General features: G+C 49.6%; 1 protein-coding gene across 1 annotated transcript; it reads right to left on the bottom strand.

The window, feature by feature from the left end:
- Positions 1–6524: 6524 nt before the first annotated feature.
- LOC115099239 lies at positions 6525–10606 on the bottom strand. Its single transcript, XM_029616710.1, has 2 exons — positions 10388–10606; positions 6525–8890 (listed from the first exon to the last, which is right to left on the bottom strand). Exon 2 carries the CDS (start codon positions 8887–8889, stop codon positions 7489–7491), a length of 1401 nt encoding a protein of 466 aa, XP_029472570.1. The 5' UTR covers position 8890; positions 10388–10606; the 3' UTR covers positions 6525–7488.
- Between the last annotated feature and the right edge of the window lie 1071 nt (positions 10607–11677).

The raw sequence follows: 11677 nt of genomic DNA, 5'->3' as shown, positions 1-11677 counted from the left end.
ATTTTTGATTGTACATGCTTAAATTAAGTTTTCCTCAAAGCTAATCTAGTTGTATACAAAGCTCGTCCACTGCTGGTGAGCACTGATACATTGTCAATGATTCCATTGCTAGCATGCACAGCTCATAAATGAGGCTAAGGGGCAATGTCAGGAACTCTTGACCTCAAAGATTTCTTTCCCTCTGGTTTTCTCCCTACTGTACTATTCTTTAAACAACTTAGAGAAGCTAATTCCCTTTGACAGATGAATCATCACACATTTACTATGTTCCCTATGTGAGTGTCTGCACCAGCTTGATGAACTGGTATAACTAAATAAAATGATAAGCAATAGGTCCCTGTTCTGGGTAAAAGTGGGGTTCAATGTTATGGCATTCGCACTTTCACACTCTTGTAAAGCTTCTCTTTATGGAATGTGAGTGACAATATTCTTTATTAGGGATGTGAATCGTGTGATCGAATGTCTTAACGATCGATTTTGGCTGGGGGGGGGAGGGAATTCTGATCGTCATGTTTTGATTTTTTTTTTAAATCGTAAAAAATCGTAAATCGGGGGAGGGCGGGAAAACCGGCACACCAAAACAACCCTAAAACCCACCCCGACCCTTTAAAACAAATCCCCCACCCTCCTGAACCCCCCCCCCCCAAAATGTTTTAAATTACCTGGGGTCCAGTGGGGGGTTCCCGGCGCAATCTCCCGTGATCTCCCGCTCTCGGGCCACGGCTGCGTTAATAGAAATGGCGCCGGTGGCCCTTTGCCCTTACCATATGACAGGGCAAAGGTAGCGCCGGTGCCATTTTGGTTCCTGTCACCCGACGTCACGAGTGCAGGAGATCGCTCCCGGACCCCCGCTGGACCCCCAGGGACTTTTGGCCAGCTTGGGGGGCCTCCTGCCCTCCGGCGCTACTTTTGCCCTCACTATGTCATACGGGTCGTATGACATAGTAGTCGTATGACATAGTGAGGGCAAAGGTAGCGCCGGCACCTTTTTGAATATTGGCAATATGGCGCGAGTGCAGGAGGTCGCTCCCGGACCCCCGCTGGATTTTTGGCAAGTCTTGTGGGGGTCAGGAGGCCCCCCCCCCAAGCTGGCCAAAAGTCCCTGGGGGTCCAGCGGGGGTCCGGGAGCATCTCCTGCACTCGTGACGTCGGGTGACAGGAACCAAAATGGCGCCGGCACTACCTTTGCCCTGTCATATGGTAAGGGCAAAGGGCCACCGGCGCCATTTCTATTAATGCAGCCATGGCCCAAGAGCGGGAGATCGCAGGAGATCGCGCCGGGACCCCCCCCCACTGGACCCCAGGTAATTTAAAACATTTTGGGGGGGTTCGGGAGGGTGGGGGATTTATTTTAAAGGGTCGGGGTGGATTTTAGGGTTGTTTTGGTGTGCCAGTTTTCCCGCCCTCCCCCCTCCCCCGATTTACGATTTTTTGACGAGAAATCGGGGGAATTGTTATTGTATCGCGGCTCTAACGATTTTTGACGATTTAAAATATATCTTATTTATTTATTTATTTAAAAGTTTTTATATACCACGCTAGGGGTAGGTATCTATCCATCTTAGCGGTTTACATCATAAAACACACATAATTTTTGACTTACAATAAAAATACTATAAAATTACAAAGTTTACATTCATTTACAACTGTATATTCCATAATGCTTAAAGATTGTTTTAAATCGTCAAAAAACGATTCACATCCCTATTCTTTATTATTTGCCTTTGTGCCTCAATGAATAAACCCCAACTTGTTCTCACATGAGGTTTTACTAACAGAAAAATGAATTCTGTCTATGAAAATTCTTTTTTTTCCCCCCTGCTTTCTCAGCTCTTTGAACAAGCTTCCCCATGCAGGAAACACTGGAAAATAACTCTAATGGGATAACTATAGTGTCCATCTAAATAGAAGTGTGAAATATGGCCTCTGGAACAGACAGAAAACAACATGGAAACCGATCCAACATAGCAGCAATGCAACCAGAACAAAATTAGATCGGTGTCATGAAATACTTTAAACCAATGGGCATCGGTTTTTACCTTTAATTAAAGTATTTCCTGACATCGATCTAATTTTGTTCTGGTTGCATCTCTGGAACTGTTATCCAGGTTCAAACGTCACCCAGTGCTGGTGGCTATATCTCCCCCTCAAGGTTTGGGAGGAAGTTGTAAGAGGATCCACCTGGTTGCCCCCTCCAATATTACATTATTAGATGTGTAGAAGGTGGTATCTTGGACCGAGAATATATTGGTTGACTGTATTGCTGGATTATGTACTTTTTTCAAGGGAACCAAAGCCAAGTTGGGAGTCTGGGTAAAAGGTCTGGTTTTCTTGGAAGGAGCCCAGCTTTCTACTTTGCAAGCCTTAACTCTGGCACGCCGTAGCTCACGGACACCCGCCCCTCCCACCCTTGACCACGCAACAACAGATTAGGTAAACCAAGATAACTTTTATTAAGTGGATGAAACGGCCACAGCCAGCATTTAACATTATAACCTTATTACTTTATATTGCAGCAGCTTAAAACGCAATTGGCATTAGCTAAATGCCACGCCCTCACCGGTACCTTGCTTGTTCTTCCCACCCCAATGCTTTTTTGGAGACGGCAGCCCTCCATCCTTCCGCTCCGTGAAGGTGGTATACCATTGGCACCCCGCTCCGTGAATGCCAATCCCGCCTTCCGCTCCGTGAAGGGGGAACACCCGCCACTGGCATCCCGCTCCGTGAACGCCTCCGTGGCTACTGCCGCTCCGTGCAGTATTCTGCCGCCTCCTCCCACCCCTGGCCTTGCGGGCCGCGGTTATTGCTTATGCCAGGCCTTCATTGGGCCACCCCCAGACCGGCCATTATCTCGGTCTCCGCCATGCTGGCCTTGCGGGCCGCGGTTATTGCTTATGCCAGGCCTTCATTGGGCCACCCCCAGACCGGCCATTATCTCGGTCTTTGCCATGCTTAGTTATATCCATGCCCCCGCTTTCCCCCTATGCAAAGTCCTTGGTGCTGTGCTCCTCCCCTTCCCCCTCCCCCAACACCAAAAACTTCCCCTCTATGCAGTGATACATCCCCTTATGCTCCGGTGAGGGCACCCGCCTGTTCCTTTTGTTATGGCTGTGACAACTTATCCCCCCAATCCCAGTATCCCCTTGCGCTGTGGGGTGGTGGGAGGGTTGCTCTCGATTCCCGGCTGCAAATGTGCTCCCCTCACCCCGCCCTACCTCTAAGTACCTGAGCTCAGAGACGCCGCCTTCTTTGTCTCATTGGCTCATGCCCAGGTTTGAACTGGCCCCTAATCCTATTGTCCGCCCCTCTCCGCACCTAAGCTGTGCCCCCTCCCCCCTCCCTCTTACCTGCCGCACGTCTGCCCAGTTATACGGCCCATGCCTCAAGAGGCGGGCCTCCTTAACTCTGGCACGCCGTAGCTCACGGACACCCGCCCCTCCCACCCTTGACCACGCAACAACAGATTAGGTAAACCAAGATAACTTTTATTAAGTGGATGAAACGGCCACAGCCAGCATTTAACATTATAACCTTATTACTTTATATTGCAGCAGCTTAAAACGCAATTGGCATTAGCTAAATGCCACGCCCTCACCGGTACCTTGCTTGTTCTTCCCACCCCAATGCTTTTTTGGAGACGGCAGCCCTCCATCCTTCCGCTCCGTGAAGGTGGTATACCATTGGCACCCCGCTCCGTGAATGCCAATCCCGCCTTCCGCTCCGTGAAGGGGGAACACCCGCCACTGGCATCCCGCTCCGTGAACGCCTCCGTGGCTACTGCCGCTCCGTGCAGTATTCTGCCGCCTCCTCCCACCCCTGGCCTTGCGGGCCGCGGTTATTGCTTATGCCAGGCCTTCATTGGGCCACCCCCAGACCGGCCATTATCTCGGTCTCCGCCATGCTGGCCTTGCGGGCCGCGGTTATTGCTTATGCCAGGCCTTCATTGGGCCACCCCCAGACCGGCCATTATCTCGGTCTTTGCCATGCTTAGTTATATCCATGCCCCCGCTTTCCCCCTATGCAAAGTCCTTGGTGCTGTGCTCCTCCCCTTCCCCCTCCCCCAACACCAAAAACTTCCCCTCTATGCAGTGATACATCCCCTTATGCTCCGGTGAGGGCACCCGCCAAAGTAGGAAACAGTAAAACCTTATTTGTTTCCTACCCCCACTAATTAATTAAAGCTGCTGTGGCCGTTTGCAGAGCGAGGATAAAGATATCTACCCCAACGTCTGATAAGTGGACCCCATCTGGCCTATACATGCCTTGACATGATGGTGAAATATCATCATGCTTGATGACATATCCCCCTATAGCTCTCAACCACGTCCCCACTTCTTTATTCAATTTGCGCCTGCTTTTGCGATGGATTTATGCGACCTCGCGTCCCTCCATACCAATCGGGGGATAATGTGGGACCATACCAATACCACGGCTGGCCATATAGCCTTAATTGCAGTCAAGTCCTTCTTGATCGTGATTATTAAGTCAATGTTTTTGACTGCGACCAAATCGTTACCGCCCAATTGACAGATGATATCAGGCTGTGGTAGTTGCCTGGCGTATTGGAGGATGCAAGGCATTAGTTGGACCCCTCATCCCTCGTTTGCCGAGCCAGAATAAGCTGGCCTTGCTACGAGGTATGCCCATCTGCTCGCTGGAGGTCTTTCTCTTGGTTCTAATGTGCGCCCAATAAATGTACGAGTGCCCCATATCACTTTCGCGCTCCCCGCTGGCGAGTCTATGATGGACAAAATAAAACGGTTATGTGCAACAGGACGGTAAATATATGCTTTTTATGTTTCTCAGTGAGACTGTTCATTGGGGTGTCTGGTTATTGGGTCGTATGTATGTTTTGAATTTACCGGATTTCCACCGCCCTAGCGCCTTAATTTGATCTTCGCTTAAACCGCTGCTGGCGAAGGATGCTGCGCCTATTCGGAATGAATGTGTGTGATAAGCTCCCGCGTCTTCCCCTATCTTTTCCAAGCCTTTGCGTAGCATACTGATAAACTGGTAACGCGATAGCGCGTTGCCATCTTTGTGTTTTAGAAAGGGCCCTCCCCCCAGCGGGCGTACTTTGAGGTATTCTGTTGTAGCCCTTACGGGGCATATCACCCCCGTATGAGCAGGGTATAATGTAATCCAGCGACCTACTGCCCGTTGATCAGTTTTTGCTCGCCTGAGAAAGATCTGTACTGTCTCATTAAACAGCCTTATGTTTTCTATCAGGAGACCCCCATCCGATGCCCTGGTGGTCACCTTTGCCCTCGGGATAAGCTCGCTGTTTCTAAATGCACCAAAGAACATTAGTGAAAAAGCCACGGTCCATAGCTTTACCTCATAATTGTCCCAAACTAGGCTGGGGAGCTCCTTTACCAGTGCTTGTAGCAGCATTGGTGTGATAGGCTTTCTGGCGTCCCTTCTAACTGGTTCTTGTCTCCGCCAACCCTCTAATATCTTTTTTATGAGAAAGGAGTTGCTAATTGAGCCTATCCCCCATAGTTTGGAGACGAAAACAATAGCAGCTACATGTTGCCCTGCCTGTGCTCTTGATGCTCCCGAGTTCTCGAGGTAGAGCAAGAACTCTGTTACATTTCTCTCTGTCATTACATTTCTCTCTGTCATTGTCCCTTGAACTTGCGTGTTATTTGATTGGCAAAATTTTTGGAACAGGCTCCCGCCGCGTGCATATGCTCTCCCCGTACTCTGCCAGAGCCGATCTCAATATGGAGGCGATTCCGGGCACCCTAATTCCCAAATCCGCGGAGGGACGTGATAAGGGTGATGCTCTGCTTCCGGGGCCAGGAATCTGAAACGAGACCACTGACAACGAGACAATGCATCAGCGATGCCGTTAGCTTCCCCCGGAACGTACTTAGCCTTAAAGACCAGGTTAATGCGCAGGCAGAGCAGTACTAAATCCCGCAATAGCCTAATGACCCTAGGGGAGTGAGCGGTGAGAGAATTTTTCGCCTGTACAACCGCCATGTTGTCTGACCAAAAAAAACCACTCTTCTGTTGTGGAAACATGCTTTCCACATGTGTATTGTTGCAACAATGGGGAACAATTCGAGAAAAGTGATGTCTCTGAGTAAACCCATGGCTTCCCACTGTACTGGCCATCGTTCCGCGCACCATTTCCCAGCCAGATAGGCCCCGAATCCAGCGCTCCCCGCTGCGTCGGTGTAGAGCTGCAGCTCCCTATTGGTCATGATCGGGTCCCTCCAAACTGTCCGCCCATTATATTCCCCTAGGAATGTCTTCCATACTATGAGGTCCTCCCTGAGCTCCTTGGTGATTCTAATGAAATGATGGCTCCTGCGAATACCTGCTGTGGCTTGGGACAATCTTCTCATGAAGGGGCGACCCATGGGCATGATCTTGCAAGCGAAATTGAGGTGACCAATGAGTGACTGCATTTGTTTTAGCGTGATTGTTCGGTAGTAGATATGTTGGCCCGTAACGCTGCTATTTTTGCGGGCGGTAGGCGTGTGACCATTTGCAGAGTATCAATTTTGATACCGAGAAATGACAATTTTTGTGACGGTCCTTCTGATTTGTGCTTAGCTAGCGGAATGCCTAATTCGTCAGTTTTCCGGGTGAATGCTTCGAGGGCTTGCGCACAGGCCTGTGTGTCCCTATGGCCGGTAAACAGAAAATCATCCAAATAGTATATGATTTTCCCTTTCCCGATGTCCTGCTCTACAGCCCATTGCACAAATGTGCTAAACCTCTCAAAGTAGGCGCAAGATATAGAGCAGCCCATCGGGAGGCATTTATCGAAGTAATATTTACCTTGGAATTGAAACCCCAACAGATGGAAGCAGCTTGGATGTATTGGAAGCAAGCGGAAGGCTGATTCAATGTCGGCTTTTGCCAACCATGCCCCTTGCCCCCAATGCCTCACCATGTCTAATGCCTGGTCAAATGAGGCGTAGGCAACCGAGCATGCTTCGGGGTCCAAGTAATCATTCACTGACCCACCCTCTGGGAAGGATAAATGGTGAATCATTCGGAATTCCCCTGGCTCTTTTTTGTGAACCACCCCCAGAGGGGAAATCCTAAAATGAGGTAGAGGTTTGTCCTTGAATGGGCCTTCCAACCTACCCATGTCGCTTTCTTTTTTGATCTTTAGTGCAATGACCTCTTCATTATTCCTCGCAGATAAGAGATTCTTAGCCTCTGTGGCGGTTTCTGGCCCCATGAAAGGTATATGAAAACCTTGGGAAAACCCTTCGTATAGCCATCTGGCCTCCTTGGGCTGATAACCCTTTAAACAGACCTGCAAGCTATGTATCTTAATGGGGGTAGGTGCTCTAATGAATTTATTGTTGCTCTGTGTGGGGGATGGTTCCTCCCCTTGAGCATTTTGTTTGAGGGTGGCCTGCACCGCATCCCATGCAGGCGTGTCTGAATTTGCAGGCAGCAGCGAATCTGCAAAAACCAGAGTTGAACAGCCTACAGATGGGAGTCCCCCCACCCCTAAATCTAGTGGCTTGCCCCCACCTTTGCCCTTGACGAAAGGGCTGACCTTGCCGAAATGGAAATCTTCCCGTAAAAGTATGTTGGCGAGGAGTTAACCATGTACTCGGCTGGTATGCATTGCCAGCGAAGCCAGGGACAACCTCCTGCACCATACTCCAACCAAGCCGTACCGCCATACGTGCGATAAGCACCACAAATGACGTCCTGGTAAGCAATTAAGGAGCAACATTTTTCAGGAAATTTTTGACCTATGATGGATGACAGAATTCTGAATCCTGCTGACCAATTAGCTAGCGTTTTAGCGATGCAGGGTTTCTCCCTAGCTGAGAGTTTGCACGCTTCGTGGCATTTGGGATCGGAACCCTCCCCTTCTTTCCTGAGCAGCTCGAATATATCTACATATTCGCTGCGCCATATTTTCTCTTTTAACGCCTCTGACACATGCGCGGTTAGTGAGCCCACTGTACATGTGTATTGTGCAGCGTTATTGCCATTCGTGGCTGAGCTACCAGTGGTATTGTGCCCATTGGTCCCCAGCTGACCCACCGTTGTTCCAACCGCTGTAGCTGTGGTTGGTGTTCCAACAGCTGTAGCTGGGGCTGGGGTTGGTGTCACAAGTAAAATATCCCCCATGGGTCGTCCTGACTGCCCTGTTTCCTGTGTTGGGCTAGTGTTAGCATTACCCTGCCCATGCCAGTTATCGAAAATAGCTTTCATAGCAGCGAAATTGTCAGTAGGAGCGCTTTGTGGCCCCAGCCACACTTCGCTGCCATTCCTTGGTGGTGGGTAACTGGGCTGTGTTGGGGGTACCTGCACATTACCCTGGCCCCGGTTTAAATCAGGGTACTCACAGTTCTGTCCTTCTTGCGGTTGCCCGTGTTGTCCATGAGCTGTCTGTTGACATGCTGGTGGCTGGGTGTTGCCAGCTGAACTGTTGGAGCTGCCCGCTGCACCGTGCTGTGGACCGATGGGCACTGAGCCAGGGGATGGGCTAGTGGTATGCGTTAAGGCATCCAGCATTGCCTTCACCCTGTCCGTGCCATGGATAGCAGCCGCTGACCAGGTTTGGTCCATGAGCTGACGCAGCTGTCGTTCGGTAACATTGCCGAAGTTCTCTCGTGGCAGTGCTGCAGGGGTCGGTGCTGCAGGGGTCATGCCCCGTGGAGGGGGCTGCTCCGGCACATAGCAGCCCAAATGGCTGATGCTACGCGGTTGTCGTGTGCTTGCGGATTTCCTCTTCTTATTCCTCTGTGTCTTGGTCTTACGTTTTTCGACTTCTGGCGTTGCCGCAAAGTTTTCCTGCAATTTGCTTGGCTTCCGACGTGCTCGCTTGGCTAGAGCCTGAGCCTGGTCCGGCATAAGTGCGGACGGGGCAAAAGCCATAGCAAACTGAGTGGTAGCCATGCTGTGTAGACATATTAAATGGTTAGATCTCGCACAGTTTTGGGGGGGGGGGGGGGCATATGAATAGGTAGCCAAATGTGGGTGTGCGCACACCTGCTAAGGGGGGGGGTGGGGGAGGGGTGCAAGGAGCCGGGGGGGGGGGGGGGGGGGGGGGGGCTGGGGCTGGGCGCACGTTTGGGCCCGGCAAGTTTGGGGGGGCTGGACGGGAACAGGATGGGGGTGGGGGCAGCTGAGGAAGGTGGAGGGGGGGGCGAGGGGCGGCCGGACTCTGGGGGGAGGCGGGAGTGCCAGCGCATGGGGGGGGGGGGGGGGGGCCTGGGGAGTAAAAGGAAAGTAATAAAAAAAAAAAAAAAAAAAAAGAAAATCCTGAAAGTCCATGTGCTGACCTCCAAAATGGCCGCTGCCATGTGCTAAACTCCCAAAATGGCCGCTGCCATGTGCTAAACTCCCAAAATGGCCGCTGCCATGTGCTAAACTCCCAAAATGGCCGCTGCCATGTGCTGACCTCTGCTGGCAAGCCCTTCCCATGAGAACCACAATACCATGCTAAGATGTAATCCAACCTTTCATTAATAATTTAATTTACTTTGAATAGAGCTGCATAGCGCAGCCTAAATCATATCTATCAAGCTGAGGGTCCTGTACCCCTTATAATTCAGTATAAACGTGCACATGGGACAGCTGTCCCTTTAAATGGTAACCGAATGCTAAATATCACCTTTAGGATTAATATAAAACCATCCTGTTAACCTGGCTGAGCACTCAAATGCCATACCGCTGTCCCACAGACATATCATCAGAATTCCCAACTACGGAATGCTGGCTACTTTTTAATTGTCAGATTACTTAGGTATAACAAAGCACATCCACAGGATGTTGAGGTAGCATGGTAGACATGAAGCCTGCCCACTTCCTAGCAATTTAGAGAGCGAGGGGTAAAGCAATACATAGAAAACATCGATTTTAAAGTAAAGTAAGCCTACAAGATCAGTGCTCTAACCACTGAGCTACCAAGCCTGCTACTGCCAGCCATGTGCTCTAACCACCTATGCATTCACCATGTGCAGACCCCTTCAATGGCGTTTCTAAGAGGCTACAAGTGAAAGATAACCAGCCCTGCACTCGCTGCCCTTTCAATAAATACAGCAACATGCGGAGCAAGCATTGTGCTGGAAGCCAGCCATGAATTCATAAAATATATATATATAATAACAGGTAAAGTGTGGCCGAGAGCCCATGGCATTTCACTAAATATATATTAGTTAAAATATATATAACCAGCCATGTGCTAAGGCATTTCCTTAAATAAAATAACATTCCAGGCAGAAACAGCCATGCATTCAAAGCCTTTTCATTAAATAAAGTACTGGTAATGCAGAGCCAGTTCAATGCAAAAGGGGGGGGGGGGGTGAGCATACCTTCCAGACCTTAGCAACACACAATTACCATTAATATTCTCAACATTTTGCCTATAAGCCACAAAATCTATGTACTTTACCCAATGATGTAATCAAAGAAATCGTTCCTGCTCCTTTAGCTGATCTGCTCCTCTTACAGCACGGCCGTGCTGGAGGCAAAGTGAAAGTAAAAGCAAAACTGTTGTAGCACAGCCGTGCTGAGGTCAGCCTGTTACAGCACAGCCGTGCTGAGATCAGCCTGTTGCTCTCGATTCCCGGCTGCAAATGTGCTCCCCTCACCCCGCCCTACCTCTAAGTACCTGAGCTCAGAGACGCCGCCTTCTTTGTCTCATTGGCTCATGCCCAGGTTTGAACTGGCCCCTAATCCTATTGTCCGCCCCTCTCCGCACCTAAGCTGTGCCCCCTCCCCCCTCCCTCTTACCTGCCGCACGTCTGCCCAGTTATACGGCCCATGCCTCAAGAGGCGGGCCTCCTCTAATGTGGCACATATAAAGGGCAATTTGACTGTCCACAACAAACTGGAGTTGCTGGAGAATGTAAATGTAACCCCTGGAACCATACTTCAAACATACAGGGTCATTTATCAACTCACGTTATGAAGTTTTCGCATGCGGTTAAGGCGATTTCACATGCGAAAAACACCTTAACGCATGCAAAAAAGCATCATAATACATGGTGCAATACAAATTTTTAAAAGGGGAGGGATCGGGGAGGAGTTGGGGGTGGGAATTTTGTAAAAGTGGGCAGGCCTATAAAGCATGATATTGCACAGTTTTAACGTAAAAAATAACTACACCTTTTTCAATAGTGTTAAGCTGTGCGATGTGCCTATAACACAATTTGCAATTTCTGTTTTGGGCATTTTTAGGCTGGGGAAGGGAAGGGTGGGGAGAAGGGAGAAGGGAGAAGAGAGAGAGAGAGAGAGAGACTCTGGGGGTGGCACCATAGTAAGCAGCTATTTATGCTACTATTGGAGGCCCACCTAGTAACTCGAGGTGAGATTTAGGTAGTAGTGTAGGGGTTAGGGGCCACTTTTGCAGAGTGAGACGTACGAACAGAACAGTGCACTCTTGTGAAGATTTGGCACCTAGTATGACTGTTTTGTAAGAAATGAGGTTTCCTCTTGACATTGAGATGTGATATGTCACAATAATTCAACACACATCAGAAGACTATATGTCAAGTCCTGAATAAAGCTATTCAGCTAATTGCTTAACTTGAAAGACGATTGAGTCCGTGTAATCCATAGCAGCACGTTGACAAGTTGTCCCTGAGGCAGCTCCGATGGTGAGCGTAACTCAGCCAGAGTCGGGCAAGTTTTAATAAAGGTCCTTTTTATACACCGATTTCCATCCATTTTACCACTACCC

This window comes from Rhinatrema bivittatum, chromosome 9 (genome assembly GCF_901001135.1).
Source record: "Rhinatrema bivittatum chromosome 9, aRhiBiv1.1, whole genome shotgun sequence".
Lineage (NCBI taxonomy): Eukaryota > Metazoa > Chordata > Amphibia > Gymnophiona > Rhinatrematidae > Rhinatrema > Rhinatrema bivittatum.
Note: the sequence above shows the minus strand (reverse complement) of the source record. Positions and strands in the feature narration are given on the sequence as shown.